The following is a 21,181-nucleotide window of genomic DNA, read 5'->3' as shown; positions in this document are numbered from 1 at the left end:
CTTAAGATCCTTTAGTTTGGGGAATTTTCCTATCCTCAGCGTCCACCACTTAACGTTGTGCATCTGAAGCCGTTTTGACCATATCTTTGACTCAATCCCATATTAAGAATAAAGGAGAGGTGCTCATGCAGAGGAAATATAACAAAGGAGGGACTTTCCTACACAATCTTTGAAAAAAAAAAGAACATTTGCATAAACCATATTTAACCTGAATCTTTGTGTTGTGTTTTTCCTTTCTGAATGCTTTGTTACACTCCCCCCCACCCCGCCCTGCCCCTCCACCCAAGCAGCTGGGGACTGAGGCCCTGACGTGTTTCCCGCGGAGGCTGGCGGCCCCCTGACCTCCGGGCCTGAGGGACCACATTCACTGACAAGCCTCTTCTTCCGCTTCTTCCGCTACGAAACCCTCAGATGGGTCAGTCTTCCCAGCACACGGCTGTGGTCCTGTCCCTCTCCTGCTCCAGTGTTCCCAGAAATTACAGAACAAACTCTGCAAGCTTTTGTCTGCAGAGGGGCTGCAAGCTCCTCTGTGCCTGCTTCGTTTCCGCTCCTCTGCTGGGCCAGCCCAGCCCAGCTGACGTCCCTGCCTTCAATACCTTTGTCTTGGATCCTTAGCTCACCTCCTGGTCCCTGAGTAGACCCCACTCACTCAGGATCTGGTTTGGTCTCTAAGCCTGGCTGCCTTTTGCCAGTGGCCGTCTCGCTCCTCGAAGAGTGGCACCGCTGTGCTCCCATGTGCCCCAGTATGTCTGCCCTGGCTGGCGGCTCAAGGCGTGTTTCTCCCCCCACCTCCACATGTGGGTCCCTCGGGGCAGGCTCTGCCCTGTGTGCCTGCAGCCAGTGGTGACATTTCATGCAATGGTATCGTTTGAGTAAACATTTAATGGGTGCAGGGACAGCCACCTATCAAACTGTCACTGTGCCTTAGGCGCCCTTTGCCCCAGTCAATGGCCTTATATTGGCCTCCAGACCTGTAAAGGTGCCAGGTCCAGAGACACAGCCTGTTCTCGCATCACTTCCATGGGTGATTTTGGTGTGAATTGGGAAGTGGCCACAATCTTTCGGGCTGCCGAACAGTCTGGCATTAGGATCCCAAGTCAGATCTGTTTTGAGTAAGTTTTTATTCGTCCTTCCCTTCAGCATTAGACACACGGCACTTTTTAATCCCACTGTCCCTAACCTGTTCAACAGGCAATTACTAGCCATGTGGCTTCAATAGGTTATTTCGTATCTTGGAGTCTCAGTTTCCTTAAATTTGAAATGACAATAACACTCGTGCCCAAGGATTAAATGGTGTGAGATGTCAGCTATGGTCTCTCCACCCCTGAAAACCCAGATACAAAGGGTGGAAAATGTGATGCTCGTGGAAACCCAAAACCTCCTCTCAAAGTTCTCAAAATTCCCAGCGAGCTTCATTTTCGTGCTTACTTTGGAACTCATTTTCTCCTAAATGTTTTGTTTTTGCCAAAATGATTTGTTCCACCTTTGTTTTTTGTGGCCAGTTCTTCATACCTGCTCTTTTCCTGAACTAAGAGAGCAGCCTCTCCACCTTAAGCTCTTCCTTCAAAGCAACCTGGGTGCAGGTCCGTGTTTGCAGCAGAACGGTACCCAGGGTTCACGCGGCGCAGCAGGGGCACCACACCTAAGTCCTCAGAGGCCAGGCTGCCCCTGGTGCTTTGCTTCCCTCATTCCCCACTCCTCTCCGCCTCCATCCCTCCCCTGTTTCCTTCTGATGTCCTCCTGGGAGCAAAAGGAACTAACTGCCTTGCGTCTGCTCACACGGAGCCTCCTAATGACATACTGAGCCCCTGCCAACACCGAGTCCTCGGACCTCACCTTCCGCCTTAGAGCCCTTCAGGCAGACAGCTTTCTCCAGGTTTGGGTTTGGAAGTCAAATAAGATGACAGGGTGTCAGCTAAAATAAGTTTAAGACAATTAACCTAAATATATCCTAACACCCTATTATCATTATCGTGGACAAGAGGGCTGGGGGCAGGAAGGGGCATCTGGCACAAGCCGAAGAACGTCTTCCCTCTTCCTTGACTCCTCTGGGTGACAACGAGGCTGCCTGCAGCTGGCATCCTGGTGCCGATGTTCCCTTATTAACAATATACTGGCTGTGCAACGAACGCTGACTTCAAGAAACCGTCAGCAAAGCCCAAATCCAAAAGCACAGTGGGGGCGCTGACTGCCCTCCTCTTGTGTCTGGTGCCCACGAGATGCCGTGTTGGGGGTCAGCCAGCTGGGAGGCGTGATGGCTGAGGAGGGTGAGGGCCGGACGGACGGGACCGCCTTTGCGTACAGAAAGTGGCCTGTGGGGTATCTGGGCTTTCCCTGTTCGGAGCAGAACCCCGTTCCCTTGCTGGAGTTGGAAAGCCAGGGTGACATGGATGCCGTGGACTTTCTGTAAGCAGGTACCCCCGCGGGTACTCTGGAGGGCAGCGAGGTCACTGTGATCTGCAGCAAAAGTGAGCCTGCACTTGCAAACCTATCAAACTGCCACTGCATTTAAAGCCACCAGGTACAGCTTTGACTTGAAACTGGAAATAGAGTCAGGAAAGAGAACAAAACCAGACATCTTTATATTTCACAGTAATCCTTGTCCCCTGTGGTCTCGTTTCTCCAAGGAAAAGAGAACAAGGACCTGGGCTGCATAAACCACAACCGCGGGCTGGGCTGCAGGGAGGGCAGGGGGCGCGTGGACGCAGGGGGACACACGGGGTCTGCGGAGTAGGAGGCGCCACGGGTGGAGCTTTCCACGGAGGAGTTGGAAGGGTCGGTGACGCTGTTAGGATCCCGAGGATTTTCTCCCACAGAGGGTGGTTTAATATGGGTCATCCACGCTGAATGAAAAATAAAAGAATATAAGTGAAGCTCAGGGGCTTAAAAATTGCAAAAAGGAAAGCATTGGCAGCAAAGTGGATATTCACTAAAGGTCAGAAGAGGAGTAAAGGATATGCCTCTGGGGTGGGCTGGACAAGATGCAGGATGTCCACGAGGCAAAGGAAGGAGCGGGAAACCCTAAGGCCCTCTCCTCACACTTTCAAGACGCCCGGCTGGAGATGGCGTGAAAATACCGCTGCTGGGTCTGAGACTGCGTCTCTGTGAGCGCCCTGGACGTTATGCGGCCGGTGCCCAGAGCACACTCGGCGGAGTTGCTGCGGTCAAGGCTTGGTTTTCACATCGAATGTGGATGAAGGACATTTTCCATAGATTTTGGACAGTGGGGAGGCAGGAAAGCCCTCAGAAGTGGGCATGCTCAAGTGGAAGCAGAAAGCAGAGAAAAATCAAAACTTGTGAAAGGTAGGCTGGTAATTTGAAGTGCCTGATTCTGGTGGGATATGGTTTAAGGAGTGGGTGACAAATTTAGTTTTGTGAAATAAATGACACTTCTTTTGTGTGTCACACAGTTCTTGCCTCTCATTCTTGGAAAAGATGAGAGAACCAAATATGGTGTGTCTTGATAGCACCCTTCAAAGGGAGAGCCAGATTGTGACACTCCCCTCTCACCATGAGCTCTGGGTAAACCACATTTCAGCAGCAGCAAACAGGCTTGCCGGCACAGATAAAAATGTTTCTGAAAACAGAATTTCACGTATACCCTCCTCTGAGGTTGGCGTCGTATCTTCCTGTGTATCTTGGGTGTTGCTTTTCCCCAGGCAGAATTTAGACACTGGAAACCAAGCGAGGTGATAAACAGAACCAGTTTGCAGAAGAGTCAGAGCGACCCAGCAAGAACTGAAACCACAAATGCCCGAGGCGTGGGTCATTCACCGACCAAAAACTAGTAAGAATGAACACAAAGGGCCAGGGCCGTTAGCTCAAGAGCCTTAAAAAAACTGCTTCCCCAGGGTTCAGTGGGACAGGGTTCACGGTACCCAGGCTTGTTCTACAAGCACACCCTACGTCTTCCATCCTGCCCTTCCCTGGCACCATCACCCAGTGGTTTCAGTGTGAAAAAAAAAAAAATCACAGTACTGGAAGAGGAGAGGGTCTGGGACTTAAAACTCTAACCTGAAGGTCGAGACTCCTGAGTTCTAGAAACACAAGAATTAAAAGCACCATCCTTAGATGCAGGTGGGTACAAATATCAGCTTTGCCATTTATTCGGGGACCTCAGACCAGCTGTTTTGGTTCCCTGTACCTCTGTTCCTTGGCCCCTTAAATGAGGATGTTGGTAGTAACTACCCCTCAGGGTTGTGGGCAATATTTAATTACTTAAGGCAGTAGCACGCAGAACAGTGCACGGCATGGGATTCACGTCTGATGAATGTTTATCATTACTGCAACTAACTCGGTCACTGGCTCATGGAATCTGCTCATTCATGAAGAGGGTGTGTGCCAATATCCCTTCCAGACCCAGAATTCTATGATTCTGTGAATGGAAGTGCCCTTGGTCAGTAGTCGAGAGGCGGCCCGAGGCGGCTGGGCAACGGTTCTTGGCCGGGTCCTTCTGGCACTTCGTCCCTCCGGCTCGGCCCGCTTCGAGGTCGCTCCCCCTGCCGCGGTTCCCGTCTTCTCCCCCCTCCACTGCCTCCTGCTTCTCTCCAAACCTCCGATCCTGTACATTCTTCAAGTCTCCCCGCCACCAGGTTTCACCCTCTTTACGAGATTTCCAGTGCCTCCTCTGTAGGGAAGAACTCTTCCCTCTAACATGGGACTCATCAGCCATTACCATATATGGCCTTGTGTTTTTCTGAGATTTTTTTTCTGTATTTCTGTCTTCACTCCTCACCTAGCTCATGATGCCCTGGGTCAGGGCGCGGGACTTACTCCTGTTGGTGTCTCAGGCTTGGCACTGTTCCAGCGCAACGGTGTCCAGCAAACACCCCCTGGCCGATGCGTTGTGAAGTCAGTGAACCATTGAGCTTAGTAGGGCGACTAGTTACCATGGTAATTAACTTAATGCCGACACCGTCCCTGTACCCGGAGGTCTTCTGAAGAAACTGAACTAATCTGCTTCCATCTAGTGGCGATTAAAGAACAGGTGCTTCCTGCGACCAGAAAGCGGCCCTGGGCGGATTGTACCAGAAAAGACTTTCACTCAGAGGGCGTGGCTTGAAAGAAATCTTTACATCTTGTGGATTTCCTGCCCGCGGAGCCCGGGAGGCCCGCCCGGAGAGGGGGGGGCCTCCGACCCTGTCTGCGTTCCCAGACGGAAGGCAGGGCGAGAGAGGAGGGCGGACGGGGCGCCTCCCCCGCTGCGGCCGCGCCCAGCTGCCCCTCCGGGGGCCCCGTCGCCAAGGCTCCCAGGACACGTGGCTCCCCGCCGGCCTCTCGCCCCCGGGCCCTCCGGTTCCCCCCACCCCGCTACCGATCTCTCCTGTCCGCCCTCCACAAGGGTCGCCCCCGCCGTCCATCTGCCCCTTCCCCTGCCCCGCCTCTGCCCAGAGTGAACCACCCTGCCTGCGGGGAGCCGCACACCGAACGCTCCCCGGGCCGCGAACCGAACCCATCGCCTTCACCCCAGACTTCTCATTCTCTTGTGTCCCTGCTCAGTGCATGGCACAGTGTGGGCAGTGCCCTTCTGCCAGCCCCCGGCCCAGAGCCGTGACCATTCCCTGATTCTTGGCTCTCTCAGCCCACCAAGAACCGTGTTCGGTGGCCTCTATCTTGTCTCTTGGGCTCAACCTCACCATCAGCTCTAACCTAATAACTTGAAATGCCTCCAGAACAGGTTTTGCCTACCGGCTCACCCATTTCCCATCTGCATGCTTCTGTGCAGACTGATCCTGGTAAGACGCCAATTTCTGCACAACACACACTTGCTTACAGTCTTGTCAAGCCCACACTCCTTAATATGGCTCATGAGTTGCTCCGTGACCTGGCGTGTGCTGCCCTGAATTTCCCCACAGGGACCCACGGAAAGAGCCCTCACACATCAGGGGCATTCCTTGTTCACTCGTTCACTTAGTGCCACCAGCACCAAGATAGCCCAGCATTGCAAGGAGGGTAGCAGATTCATCCCTTATTCTGGCACCTTCTTCGAGCGGAAATCTTATAAAGAAGGACTAATGTTTAGCTGGAACAGCAAGTATCTTAAGGAAAGTAGAGAGAGAAGCACAGATGGAGAAACTCCTCATTGATGAAACTTACCTTCTCCGAGACTTTTTGCCTAAAAACAGAAGACAGAAAAATGTCATGAGCAGAAGTAGGCAATTTCAATTTTTTAGAGTAAGAGAGAAGGGAGATTCCCCCTCTCAAACTGTCTTTCCAAGTGTATTATTACACGTTTGTTAAGTGGGCTCCATCTGCGTCTCGGGGTTTAAGGCACTGGCTTCATGTTCTGATGCATAAATAGGTACTCAGAACAGACCCGCTGGTCCAGGTGTGCCCCGAGGTCCAGCCCATCCTCTGCTGCTCAGAGCAACAAGCCCAGCCAGTGCACCCAGGCACCCGTCTGCCCCTCCTGACCTGCCCCTCATCTTCCCTGCAGATTCTCCCAAGACACTCACTGCTCACACTAAGAACGGGAGTCGTCACCCCCCACCCTGTCTTCTCTGAGAGAATCCACATGAGAAACGGTCCTCATGCCATGGTGAGAATCACACCCCTAGTCTAAGTAACCGGAGTATGTTTATCTTACGTACCATGAATATCGTAACTGGTGTGCTTCCTGCTGTGACTGGCTTCCAGGAAGCTCAGCGTCAGAACTGAGACCCTTTCTACCATGTGTACAGGACTTTGTGGCACACGTTTTTGTGTTGGGACTTCACCCCGGCTCCAACTTATTTTTGTACCCTACATGTTAGCTTTCTTTTTCTTATTCACTTTCAAACTAACTTTGGCTTGCTAGGTCCAGTGCATTTTGTAAACTGCCTTACATTCTTTTTGGAAGAGTATAAATAGTTAGATAAGTGAATGAATGCACAGTAGGGCTCCAGGGGAAGTTAAAGCAAAAAAAAAAAAAAGAGAGAGAGAGAGAAATCGCTAAGAGGCAATAAATTTCAGTGGCTGTAACTGGAGCTCTAGAATCATCCCGTCTGAGTACCAGTCCTGTTGTGCCCACTGTAGTGCGTCCTTGGACAGCTACTAATCTGTTCTCCAAGCCATAATTTCTTCTCTTCCTGATGGAATCGATAAAGTAAAATGTGTTCAAAGTATTTAGGCCAGGGCCTAGAACGCAGGCAGTGCCCAATTACTGTTTTAAACCCTTCAACTGTTAGAAATCACCATTTTAAATATTTCTTCAAAGTACAGCCTGCCAAAGACATGAGCTCTTGAGCAGGGAGAACAGAATCTGAAATAATTTAAAATTCTGTGTGTTCATCATCATAAATTTTTCTCTTAGGAACAATGAAACACATAATACACGAGCAAGGGTCTGTTCCAACCGAGAGAGCTCTTTTTGAAGAAAAGGGAACTGAGGGGTATGTGTTCAGTTTCGTGCGCTGGTCTAACCCTGTGTCGGTTCAGGTGGGAAATTCTTCCAACTGGAGAAAAAAATAGAGGGTTGTGAATCTGAGGGCCAGTGGTTCTAGGGGCCTTATCTGGACGGGGGTGTGCTCTCTGACACTGGCCCTCCTGACGTGGGATTTCAGAGATGTGGCCCACAGCATCATTGTTTCAGTTTCCTCATGTGCTAAATAGGACTAGTAACAATCAGTGACTGATCAGAGAATGGTGACACCAGGGAGCCGCATTTCCAGACACACCCAGGCACAGGGGCAGGTGTTTCTGAGGCTGCTAGTACTCCTCTCTGAGAAGACAGGAGCTAAAGTCTGCACCCCAAGGCGGGCAGGGCTGGGGCCAGAGCACAGGTTCAGAAGATCCATCTGAGGGCAGGACGGGGTTAGGCTTCCGGTCATTCCATTGGATCCTGTGGGCACCTGTCCCCTCTTCCCAGCTTTTTGAACCCAAAAGCCTATAAAATTCTTGTAGCTGATGAATATAAATACAGACTTACTGTTACTCACTTTTGTTCTTATAAATGCATTAGCTAGATTGTGTTAGAAAAGCTCTGGGGGGTTTATTTATGCTGGGAGCCTACCCATCACTTCTAACACTGTCTCTGTAGGAAAAACGTTCTTCATGTTTCAGAGGATGAACTTATAGTAAAAGCTTTGGAAGACAAAGTCACTTGAGGGTTGGAGATACCAGAAGGTGTTTCACAAATGAAGACTATTTAAGGGTCCTGACTTGCCTATAAAGGTGATCCTCGGGGCTTCTGTTCTCTCTGGCATGACTGAGACTTAACCTAACTGCCCGTTATCTGTTTCCTGTTTGTCCCACGCTGATCCCGCAGCAGGGCCGTGGCTGCTTGGGTTATCAGTTTGAGATCTTGTACAGAAATGACTCCAGGGTAAAAAATTTAAAAACAACCCATTGCTTTTCTACCACCACCTATAAGACAACCTTAGCCAGCTACCCATGCCACCACCACCACCAGGTACACGTGATTTCCATTCATTCCTTTGGTTCTATGAACATTTATACAAAAATTTTGGAGTTTGGGAATACCCTCCTTATTGTGGTGACTCCCACTGCCCAAGTCCGTGAGGTTACTCGGATAATACCCCCTTACCCCAGAGGGCGGTGTGCCGCTGCCCACCTGTCCCCTGCCCTCAGTTCTGCCTCCACCAGCTGAGGTGGGGGGAAGGGCAGGGCGCGGCCCGGCTTTGAGGCCTCAGTGGAGAGGAGGACCCGCGGTGGGGGGAAAGCCTCCTTCATTTGCCTGAGAGCAGTCCTGTGTGCCTAGGCGGGTCCAGCCTCTGCAGAACTCCAAGAGCAGGAGCGGGGACAGGCTGGCCGCTGGCGTCCTCACTTCACGGCAAGTGGGCGTCCAGCTCAGCAGGGGCCCCTCTGCTGCCTGCCTGGCTTCCTTATAAAACGAATCCAGTGTCTTGTTCTTAAACTTAGAATGAAAGCACAGATCATAATGGAAGCCCGCTAGGGGATGGTGGATAATATTTCTGCAATTGCCAGTGAGGATGGGGGAACAGGCTTTATAGCCCATTTTGTGAACAGAATACGGACTAACTAATCTGATGGCAGTGAGACTAAAACGGCGATCAGCTGCCCCACAGGAAGGCAACATCACGCAGTGGGTTAGCAGTTGTCTTGAGGCCACTAATGGCCCCTGAACTTGAAGCAGGGATATCTTAAAAGCTTCCTAATGTCCATGAATTTCATGTTCTTGAATGTTTCTGCCAGGTGACTTTGGCCGCATGTGGTGCATCTGGTTAGAGCCCCAGCCAAGGTGAACAGACGTCTGGGAGAAAACAGGGGGATTTCTCCCAGGAACAAAGCAGCCCCCAAATGTCAGAAGCCAGAGGGCTATTGACAAGGTCAGGTCACTGGGGGCAGGGCCTTAAAAGCTTCTTAGATGTTACAGTCACTTCCTAGTGGAGTTATAGCATGGAATCAAAGGCTTCTAGACTCTCAGAGAACAGAGATTATGCATCTTTTTTTCAGAATTATATAAGAGCAAAATATACATTAGAATATCTCACTTGTGTGTTTATCACCCTAGCAAGGTACCTTGAAGATAGTAAACATTTTTAAAATTTTGCAGGTAAAATTCAAAAATCAAGCAAGTGGTCATGGAAGCGTGTGCTGGGGTCTGGGGGGTGGCCCCTACACCTCCCCAGGGGCTGACGTCTGTGCCACAGAGCTTGGGATCCCGCCTCAGCTGGCCTGGTCACTGAGTTCCCTGTGGGTTTCTGTATTTGTTCCATTTTCAAACTGAGTTATTTTTATATGAAGATAAACTCACATACCTTTCTTTAGTCTCCTTGCCAACCAAATGATAAACGCCAGCCCAGAGAAGGCAGTAACCATGACAGCCACTGGGATGAAGAGGGGGTTGTAGTCTCCGTCCTTGATCATGGAGAAACTGCTGTCCACCTCTGAAGGAGAAACCAGGTGCAGCGCATGAGGCCACACATAGCGCCTCTTCGTACCACCTTGTAATATCAGACATTTTCCTCCTTACACTCCTGATGGCAGCCCATACGATGCCGTGTGATGGATGCGGACGCTGACAGGAAGTCCCAGGAGGAGCCCAGCCCCACTCTTCTAGCCCAGGGCCTGTAGGATCTCAACCCCCAGATCTGTGACCTATGGAATTCCTGGGAGCTATACCTAAAAATCTTGGCAAGAAGTGGGTATCATTGCATTTAGTTTAGGCCTTGTTTAGTGGTTGGCCTCCAAAACACCGAGAAGAACAAAAACATCTAATACAACCTCAGGGAAAAAAAGCCCAGGAAATAGTTTCCTTTGATTGATAAGTCACCTGGTTCAGATCACTGGCTTTACTGGTTTTACTGTGAAGCAGTCGTGCAAATGTCTGTACTTGTTTACATGCAGGGACCTGTGCTAACCTGTCTTTCAAGTGATGTGGTCCTACCACCTCCTGCACAAATAAGGCAAAGGGGACACTGAGATAGCCGTTGGGAAGTGTGAACTGCGTCCGCCTGGGAACCGTCATGGAAGGATTTCCAATATGAAGAAACCTGCCTCTGACCTCGCCGCTGATGGCACACCCTTTGCCCAGGTCTGACTGTGTCTCTTGTTCTTCACATTCCTTTGATGGACCCTTTCAAGGTGCTTCCATCCCCACACCCAGGCGTGTAATAAGAAGGAGTCCTAGGTCCCTGGAGGATCCAGGCAGAGGGCACCCACTGGGCACCCAGAAGGAAATGGATGCTAGCCCAGCCTTGAAAGCCAGTGCCCCATAAACCTATACATGACCTAAATTCTCCCCCAGAGGCCTCAGGCCCCCTCTGATCCCACCCCTCTCCTGGCCTGTGCCACACAGAAAGCAGCCTCTCAGGCGGCCTGTATGGAGCTCACCATTTCAAGACTTTGGTCTATATGCCCATGGCCTCAGGGGCCGGTGTGGTAGCTTGTCTCCCGCATGCCAATCTAACACTAGGAATGGGACTGGGGGAGGGACTCAGAGACAAGGAAGACGGGGTCCCTGTCAGGCACAGACGGATGTGGGAGGCATCAGCTTGGTAGACTGAGAAGCATCCTCTACTTTGGGACTTTGTTGATCCTCGGTGACCTTACAAGGTTTGATGCGCTGACAGAGCAGGAAGGGTGTAAGGAACAGAAGTATGCGTAAGGAATAAGCCAGTGGAGAGTGTGTCTAGATGTTAAGGACTGAGACAGGTGGAGTTGAGAACTGGCTGACAAGAAGAGGCAGCTGTCCTTGAAGGACAGGGTGAGAGTGACCAAGGGTTTAATAGTAAATGAATGTGTGAAGATTTATTTTTAAGACTCATACATTTGGGGAAATGAAATCTAAAATGTCAGTCTATCTTCCCCCGCCACTGGCTCATCCATCAACTCCATCTGCATGTCTTCCAAGCATCAGGGTGAACTTACTCACTTTGACATATCGGGCTAGGGCTGGACCAGGTTCCCGATGACCCACAGGTAGATTCCTTCTCGCCCATTAACTCAGCTCCTTCCAAGCACTGGAAGGTGCATGTGGAGGTAAAGCTGAAGTTGGCCAGGGGGTGGCTGCAGTCCATGGCCCCCAAATCAGGCACCTCCAGAGGCTCACACCCTATCACTGCAATGACAAAGGAAAAAAAACCCAATATTTCTGAGCAGACCCTCCTTGACCAAAGGTTTTCAGCCAAAGCTGTCTGATGCATCTGCAAAACCTAGGAATTTCTAGTTCTAATCATTACTTCTGGTGATGCTCCCAGACTTAATTTCTTGAGACTGATGAAAAGTGGTGAGTCAGGGGTGAGGCCAGGAGAGTGGAAAGCCCTTGCGGGTTGGGGGTGCTGCTCTGGGTGCTGTCCCAGCCCGTAACGCTCTGTTGAAGGTGCCACGCGACCCGGGCCTCGGGCTCCCGTGGAATATTGCCAGTGACTGCGAAGGTTCTGCTCTTTCACCTGCTCTAACGCCAACCCCAGGCGTCTTGGAAAACATTCCAGTTCAGTAAAGTAAGTCAGGCAACCTTATGCAACTCGGCAGGCTTGTCCATTCAGTTCTGGTCTCAGTAAATGATTTTGACCATCCCTTTGAGAATTAAACCACTCAAACTAGTGAGTCCGAAGCACCAAGGTAGGAAATGTAAACAGCACTTATCAAGTTTTCTCCCATATAGGGGCAACCTCCTCGACAGTTAGCGAGAAAAAACCCACCACATTTCAGATGAAAAAAAGATCAAGAGGTGTGTCTTTATTTTTCACAGAAGTTGTTATTCTCCTGAGAGTTCACAGGGGAGAAAGAGTAAAAACTGATTTCAAGAATAAACCAAATAAAACAATCGAAAAACCCTCTCCCCCTGGGGAAGGAAACTGGCTGGTGTTAAGTAGGACACCACATAAAATAGGTGTTAACTGAGCAGAGAGCAACTGAAATTTAACTGAGGTTCAGCAAGGCTGATCACTTATGCCATGGCAATGAGAAAAATAAAACATTCTAACCATGCTGTATTGCTAAATATTACATACCTACTCTGAGATGGCTTCAGAGGTATTTCTTATTGTTTTTTGTGTGTGGTTTTCTTTTTAATTTTGGCAACAGTAACCCTTTTGGAAAGCAGTGCAACCCAAGTTAGGTTAAATTATGCTCCTGAAGAAGATAGAGACTTCGTAGCAAGACTCCACTGCATTTTCTGTTTGTAAACCCAGGTCCACCATGGCCACGCCTGTGGTCCAAACTGTGACTCACCTTGGCAGGCCGGTTCTGGAGAGGACCAGTCGCCAGATGGCCCACACGTGGTTTCCCCAGGTCCGGTCATGCTCGTTCCCTCAGAGCAGTTGAAGGCGCAGCGGGAGCTGAAGCTGAAGTTCCCCAAAGGGTGGACACAGGCCAGAGCACCCCGCTCGGGGGCCGTCAGGGGCTCGCACTGGACGACTTCAGGGGGGAAAGAAGCAAAGCTGGGGTCACAGAGAACCTGGGGGTCAGGTTCGAATCCTGCTTTGCCATTTGATAACAAGGTGCATAACTGGTCACCTTTAGCAAGGTGACTTAACCCCTCCAGCTTCAGTTTCTTCATCTATGAAGGAGGAATGATTGCATTAACATCCTAGAGTTGGTGTGAGAATTAAACGGTTCAATGCCTGGCTTAATGCCTGGCTCATAGGAAGTCCTCATCAAACATTAGCTAGTTTTCTGCTTATCTACGGCATTATCTGGGGAGAGTTATTCTTGAGCCAAGGCAGGTTTAAGTAGGAAAGACCAGCTCAGTGTGGAGGTAACTGCCCCGCTGGAGTCCCTGGATATACTAGAGCGCTGGGAGAAGGGGTTCAGAGAACAGTGGGCGTGCATGATGGGTCTTCTTTACAAAGTAAAAGCTATAGGAAGCAGCTTGGCCTTGATTCTGTCTCCACCCTCTCTACCTCAGTTCCAGAACTCGAGTTCTTGTGATTTTGACAACCCTCTCCAGAAACTATTTCCCTGCCCTGCTTGATGGAATAATAGATCAAATGAAGACTTGGAAATCAGCTGCACATTTTAACCCCTGTCATGTCTTTTGGGAAAATATTGCAAATCTCGTATCTCATTCTTCATTAAACTGGAGCCCTCGTTGTGACCTTTTCTTGAGATTTTAATGAAGGATGGACTCAAGGAATCAGGAGTTGTAAATGTTTATATTTTCCAAACACTGTACACATCCAGACTGAAGTAATTCATGCTTTCCAATTCAGTTCATGCCCACAAGCAAAAGCCTGATTTATTCCAGGTACGGCCTCAGCCTGGCAGATGCCACGATATGTCAGACACGCACTGACCCCCTCAGGTGCTGTCGGTCTACAAGACAAGTAAATATCCGATGCCAACTGATATGGAGGTAAATAAGAAAGAAATATGTGGGCTATTGGAGCCCAGATCAGGGCCACTTAGCCTGTCTTGGGTCCAAACAAAGGTTCTTGAAAGAAGTGGTCCCCGCGGTGTGTCTTAAAGGTGAGCAGGTGTGTTAGCCGTGTGTAAAATGAGAAAAAGAGCTATGGCCAAGTCAGTGAGATGCCCGGCACACGCAGCAAGTGTGGGGAGTGGGATTCTGATGTCACTAGAAGGAAAGAGGGAGGAGGGGTGAAGACAGAGGAGGCTGAGGAGAAAGACGGGAGCGAAGACTCAAGGCTCTCATCTGTCTGCATAGATTTCCCAAGTGCCGACTGTCTATCGAGCCTTACTCTAGGCCTTAAGGAGTTTAGATTTCATCCTATGAGACAAATGATAGGTAAGAACTGAAAGGTGGGTGGCCACGTGTGTATAATGTTGGTTGGATTGTTTTTTATTGTTCAGTCTGCTGCATTATGAATAATATTTTTGAGGGGAACTAATTTAAAATCATGGAACTCAGCTAAGAAATCCCTGCAACAATCTAGGAGAAAGATGCTCAGGGTGATGCTGGTAGAATTGATAAGTAGGAAACAAGCTGGAGAAACAGTAAGTCATAAAGCTGAAAAGTGTGTTACTCTGTATAAATGCAGGGGAGGTGAGAGTCTCACGGCAGAAGGGCCACAGAGATGGTGGCGCAGCACGCTGAGACGAAACGGGAAGCTGCTGGGGACAACTGATTTTACAGCCTTTTGGGCATCCCAAAGGATATGCTTAGCATGTTTGGAATTCAGGGCCAGAAACAGATTTGCCAGTGCAAACCTTACATAAGTTTGTGGGTCCACGAAAGTTGGTAAGTTTGATGAAAGGAAGCATGTAGAGTCAGAACAGCAGTAGACAAGAGAAAGATGAGAAACAGCAATAGTGTACGGACTTTGATCAACGCCCATGAGGAACCCCAAGGAGAAACGACTGCAGGTAGAAAGAAAATAGGGTAAGAGCGATATGGTGAAAGCAAGATGGGCATGTCAACAATACAAGGGTCTAAAAACATAAAGTTTAGGAAAGAAACGAGAGGAAGTATTGGGTGGGGGTCAATGAAACTGAGAAATGAGTGAGGTGAGTTAAATCTCTTCCAGTTGGTTGACGTTCAAAATTTTGGCTTTAATTCTTCATCTATTCCTTACACACATTGCTTTTTGTTCTTTCTATAATTTTCTATTTTATGCACCAGGTAGTTCAAACATAGTTCTGAAACTCAACAAATATTAGTCAAAGGACATCACGCGTCTTTCGGTAATGAGTTGACTGGGTCAGGGGCTCCCTGCCTTTGAGTCTGTATTGGTTCCTTTCTGTTTCTACTACCACAGCTTGCGGTGATTTCAGCTATTTCTTGATGACTCTCTACATCTTCCCTCTTTGTCCTCCCGTCCATCTTATGCATGGCTGCTGGGATAACTGCCCTCCGTGCAGGCGTTAGCATGTTAAGGGGCCGCCACAGTGAAATGAAGGCCAGGTTCCTTCAGTAGGCAGTTCCCAGCCTCCACAAGCCTCCTACAGCTTATGTTGTTTTCCCCAAACCGAAGTATGAGCGTATGTGATTTCCACTAGTTAACCGTAAATCCTTAAAGAGCAGAACCTACCCTAGATTTGTCTTTGTATCCCCTGAAATACCCAGTCCAAATAACTGTTGGATTTATTATTATGTATCTGACATACACTGTGTCCCATTATGTGACCTTTTCTTTGTGGCTTTGCCCTATCATGACTGAGGTTTACATGGAAAAGCAAATTACCTTCTGGGTAACTCACCCTCCAACCCAATACAGGGCATCATCTCCTTCAGGCTAATTTAGAGTTCTAAGGGGTCCAACAAGCCGCGAGCTCTCGAGTCCCTTTGGAGCGGGAACCTGCCATGCCTGATCCATTCCTGGAGTCCTTACAACTTTTGTCTCAGTGGTGTTCTTTGTGGTGCTCAAAAGGACTTGCTGAGAAGTGAGTGGAAGCGTCATACTGACTTTCGAAATCGTTACGGAACAGTGACCACATTGTGCAAGCCTAGCCTTATGATGAGAACTTGTCATTTCTCAGAACGGCTGCTATTATTTTGACCCAACCAACTTCCATAAGCTGCGAGAGCTCCTGTAACATTACAAAGGGGGACACAAAGAGGGGAGGGGGCTTACCGAGCTGACACTGGGGCCCATAGTACCCCACGTCACAGATGCAGGTGTAACTGTTGACCGTTTCCACACATTCTCCATGGCCGCTGCATGACCAGGGTTGACAAGAAGCTGTAAGGGGTCAGAAATGTTATTTTAATGGGCATGTTTTTAGCACAGTCATTTCTTTAGACAGATAACTTAAACTAAAAACTGAAACTGTTTTAGTAAACAGGAGAGGTTTATTGGGTTAATATCCATTCACAGAACTTTTGCATAGAAATTGTATGCTGACAATTGTATGCATATAACACACTGGCCATGGAGCCTTAGGCACTTGTTTTTTGAATGAATCACACTGATGCTTATACTCTATAATCCTCGGGGGAAAACTCAGTGACATATATTAAAACTCTTGAAATCATTTTGTTTTTAATATAATCGGTAGAGTAAGTGGTGACGTGACCCCATAATTTCTGCAGTATGCTTAGTAATCTCTTTCCTAGTAGAAAGGTTAAAAAGTCTGAACTCACTAAATTAACAGAGTCCAAGTCACAAGAGGTCAAGTTAACTATGTTTCGCTGTTAAGACGTGACTTGGGAAAACAAGGACTGTTTGGAACTGTTGTAACAGTCTTTACAGACATTTTCATACACCACGGTAATAAAGCACCACAGTGTTTCTGACACAGAATTACAGAAGATCAGGCCAAACAGGAAACAGGTGCTGGGACACGCAGTTCACAGGGACGAAACTGAGGCCGTGTGAGCCCACTGCCCTGCCCTGTCATCAGGGACCCGGGGCGTCGGTTCTCCCGCCTTACTGCCCATGTCTACTTGCCATAACTTGATGCCAACTGATATAAGGAGCAGCCTCACGCCCCCAAAACGCTCAGATGAGTCTACGGAGGACTGGACTCACTTTGAACTCATCGGTCCTTCTCTGCCCCGTGTCGGGCACCGGTCTGAGTGCCTGCCTGCCTCTGGCCTTGCTGGCAGCCTGATGGGGGTGGGGGACGTGCCTACCTGTGTAACAGAGGGCCACCTTCGCCTTGTGGCAGGCGTCGTCGTTCCACTTGCCCGCGTCCTTGGGCCTCTTGATGTAGATCTCCACGCAGTCCTCCTTCGTCTTCTTGTTGTTGGGCTCCCCGTCTCCCCAGTTCTCAGCCTCCTCGGTGAGGGATTTATTGGTCCCCACCCAAGTCCAGACACCCCCTACCTTCCGGATCCCGATCCAGTAGTAGGTGCGACTGAAGGGGAGCGTCTTCTCCAAGTACTCAATTTCCCCCTTGTTTTGTATGGCGACTAAATCCGTGTAGTTCTCTCGGCAGAACCTTCTAGCCTTCGCCCAGGCCATGGGGCTTTCAGAGTAATGGTAGGTCCAGCAGTCCACCCCGCAGTGCGCGAGGAAATCTGAAAGGCATCCGTGTGGACCGTCAGACCCAGTGTCACGGCCCAAGGGACCTGCAGCCGCCCAGGCCGGGCTGCCCCACAGAGACGAGGAAGCAGAGACCAAAAGGTCGTGTCATCTTCTTGGGGCCGCACGGTCAGCCGTTTGCAGAGCTGATGCGTAGCCCAGACCTGCTGGCCCTCACTGCTCTTTCCCATAATACAGAATACTTTGCTCACACCTCTAGTGTAGACAGATGTTGTGGTTTCCTAGATTTATTTTCTAAAATATGTGTTTCTAATGCTTTCAAGTGAAATTCAATCAACATATTTTTAGAAAGTCATTTTTTCTTTCTCTTAGTAGCTGCCAATCACGTCACACTGAGTTAGGTGTATGATCATATACCTCTAAAACGTACTGTCCACTTTTTTAATCCTGCAATAGTTTCCCAAAGGCCAACATTTATGTTACTAAGGGAGAAGTAAAATAAGGGAGGGATTGACAACATATTTCTAAGCAATCTCTTTCATATCAGAAAGATAACATTTCATAAGCCAGGTGGAGAAAGACAGATGCCATATGAGTTCACTTATATGTGGAATCTAAAACTGAAACAATAAAAAAAGTGGCAGGAGACTCATAGACACTGACAAGGGACTGGTGGCTACCATTGGGGAGGTGGGGGTGGTGGGTGGGTGGGGAGGCTGAGGGGGATAAAGGAGCACAAAATCAGTCATAACATAAATTAGTCACAGGGATGAAAGGTCCACATAGAGAACATAGCCAATGGTGCTGTAGCACCGTTTTGCGTCGACAGTAACTGCACTAGTTGGGGTGAAGATTCAGTAACGTAGGTAACTGTTGAAACACTATGTTGAATACTTGAAATCAGTATAATGTTGTATATCAACTATATTTCAATAAAAAGCACTTTAAAAAAAAGATATTTCATCATAGGAAACCCTCACTACACAGCCCAACCCTTATAGATCAAACTGCATAACAGAAAAAGAATCACCTATAAACCCAAATGTAGAGCATGGTGAAATTGATTTAGGTTGTGTTCTGTGCACAAAGACACCCCACTGGCGTGTTTAATAACCATACAGGAGCTTCACATATGAGGGCTTTGAAGAACGCACAATCACACAGCAACAATACGTGCCACCTAAGCATATTGTGGTCTGCGTGAAACTATTATACCACAGGGTGAATGTCCTCACAGCCTCAGCACCTACTGAGTTTCACTGTGCAGGGCAAATGCCATAGAAAACACAGATCCAGTGTTTGCAGCTGCCTGAAGATTCCGAACAAGGAATAGCAGATGCAAAGAAAATATAATGAATCTTGACCAAATGCAACACACCAGAAATGAGCAGAGAACCTAGAAGCAGTAGGATTAATGAGTAAGTGATGTCACAGAATAAGGACTTCCTGCAGTTTTCAAAGAGCATTCCAGGAGCATGTGCGTCCAAGAGGGAGGAAACCGTTAGTCCGACGCTGCATCCTCTGTGCCCAGGAGAGCGTTCGGCACACGGCAGAGACTCCAGGCCACTGCTGCATGAGCCAAGGGTGGTGGAAGGGGTGGGCTTGGGGGAGAGGAAGCACGTTTGCTCGACCAGCGCTGAAAGCCCAAGCCTGGCAGCAAGAAGGTAGGCGGGGAAGAAGGTTCAAAGCCATTGCTGAAGAGGGTCGGAGAGCCAGGCACACAGCCCGTCAACCAACGGGAGAAGGATCACCAACCATGTCACGGGCCTGCCCCTCGGGAGCTCACCCTTTAATTGTAGAAATGACATCAGCTAAAGATAAAGTGCAGTGCTGAACATCTGGTACAGGTTGTAAGTGCCCTGATCAACTTCACTCCTTCGTAATGAACACTTTTGTGGGATTATCAGGATTTAGGCCCTGCAGCAAAGAAGGTGGCAGGTTTAAGAGGCTTCGGGGGAGGTGTTCAATGTGAAAGGGAGAAAGAAGATGTTTACAGGAAGGATGGAATGAGCAGCTGCCTACCTAGAAGATGTGCAGGAACAATGAGGAAAGGTTACAAAGGGCTGAGCAATATACAAATGTCCTGACGTACCACAGCAGAGCACGGTCCAGACCCACAGCTTGAAGACACTCCATGAGCCCTTCTGGGCGCTCTGATGTTTCCATGGAGAGAGCTGCAAATAAAATACAAAATTACATTTAGATTATTCTCTTGAGTCCCAAGTTTACAGCACCTGAATGAGGTGCCTACTACAACTTCCTACAGTCCAAAAAAGCAAAACATGCGTGCAGACTGTGATGGAGGTAAGAGCTTTCTAAGGCAAGCATGAAAAAGTAGCATTAAATTTACTCAAAACTGATGCAAAGTTGTTTCTCTTTTTTTCATATTTTAGCCTCAATTTCCTGATAGTTACTGCTCTGATTTTTTTTCCTACATTTCAGTAACTTTGTACCTACTTTTCTGCTGAACCCTCAGATGAAGCTGTTTGAGGTTTAGCATGGATATTTTCAAAGGGCTCTTTGCTGCTTAATGAACTGTTGATGTCTAGATTTAAATGTCTGCATTTAAAATCTCACACTTAACTGCAATGGTTCAATGCTTCAAATACCTAAAGGAATAAGAATGAGACCCAGACACCAGAAAAGAAAAGAGGTTCATTTTTTTTCAACTCAAAAGCAGCACATTTTTTAGCAACTCATATACCAGCCCACGAATTTCCTGTACACCTTCAAACCATATTTTCTGAAGTGCATCCCTTCTCATTAGCCCCAGAGTTTGGGGCAGCCAAGGAGCTGTGGCCCTGCAAGAATGCCCCAGAGGCCAGCCAAGGAGGAGCTGGCACTCCCAGGGAGACATCCTAGGAGCGCCCTTCAGATTCAGCAATTTTAAGTCTTAGCTTTTTAAAACCGCAAATGAAATGTGTTTCTTCTTTTCCTTTGCCAGCTGCCCTGCAGTTCCAAGACGAGGTTCTGCCTGGGCACCTGGGACTGTCTGAGGCTGCAAAGCTCACCATGGCCCTGCTGGCCCCCCTCCGGCTCTGCAGGGCTTCAGCCTCCGAACGCCGGCCCGTCCCGGGGTCTCTGGGTCCTTGCCCACGGCTGGTGTGCTGCGCTGCGGGGACCCTGCGCGGAGTGTCCCCAGAGAGGCTGGCTTCCTTTCATTTCCCTAGCCTAGTCTCACATCGTCCTCCCGCCCCTCCCCTTCCCGCGTCAGGCCCCTGTCCCCTCCCCTGAGACACAGCTGCTGGCTGCGGCACTGTCGCCAGATTCCCCCTCCCACTTCCTCTCCTGTCTGCTTTATGAACACCAGCTAACACTTGGTCATCCCTGGTGGGCGCCCTGGCAGCTGCAGACCCCACAGGGTCGTGCGCACGTGGATGCTGTCTCACCCCGGAGCCCGGCCCCTGCGCCCTGGCCCCGCCAGCCGGCTGTGCCCTCTCCTCGCCCGCCCCCTGGTGGAGGCCCGGGCAGGGCATCGCCCCGAGCACGCCGGGGCCCTAGCTATTTGTCCCCGCAGTTATGAGGACATGACCTCCCTTTGCATTTCTGGAGCATAAAATGTGAGTGGACGGAGTGTGTCTGAGGTCAGGGCCCAATGACGGAGGGCGGTGGGAAGGCAGAGGCACCAGTCAGATTGGCGTTTTGGACGGCTCTGCAGCTGGGCTCTGCACGGTCACTAACCTGCTTGTCCAGCTTTCCGGACCATAATGTTGTCACCCCCCAGGTCCTGTTAGAGCCCCAGGTTAGAGTCTCCGCGGGCTTCCAGTGACCTGGGGTGAACTGGAGCCGGGCGACTGGGAAGTGCCCAGTGACCACTGTTACACCCCAGGGAGGTCTAGCCTGGTGTTCCCAAGTCTGGCCTCCAGCTTTCCCTGGACCCTCTCCCGCCAGGC

At 49.4% G+C, this 21,181-nt stretch overlaps 1 protein-coding gene across 1 annotated transcript; it reads right to left on the bottom strand.

Annotated features, from left to right (window-relative positions):
- Positions 1–2,560: 2,560 nt before the first annotated feature.
- Positions 2,561–20,463, bottom strand: SELL (selectin L). The gene is made up of 9 exons (XM_017679351.3): positions 20,300–20,463; positions 19,381–19,462; positions 16,937–17,323; positions 15,936–16,043; positions 12,637–12,822; positions 11,336–11,521; positions 9,720–9,848; positions 6,097–6,115; positions 2,561–2,843 (listed from the first exon to the last, which is right to left on the bottom strand). Exons 1-9 carry the CDS (start codon positions 20,300–20,302, stop codon positions 2,825–2,827), a joined length of 1,119 nt encoding a protein of 372 aa, XP_017534840.3. The 5' UTR covers positions 20,303–20,463; the 3' UTR covers positions 2,561–2,824.
- Positions 20,464–21,181: the final 718 nt, after the last annotated feature.

This window comes from Manis javanica, chromosome 14 (genome assembly GCF_040802235.1).
Source record: "Manis javanica isolate MJ-LG chromosome 14, MJ_LKY, whole genome shotgun sequence".
NCBI lineage: Eukaryota > Metazoa > Chordata > Mammalia > Pholidota > Manidae > Manis > Manis javanica.
The sequence above is the reverse complement of the archived record's forward strand: the minus strand, read 5'-3'. Positions and strand labels throughout refer to the sequence as shown.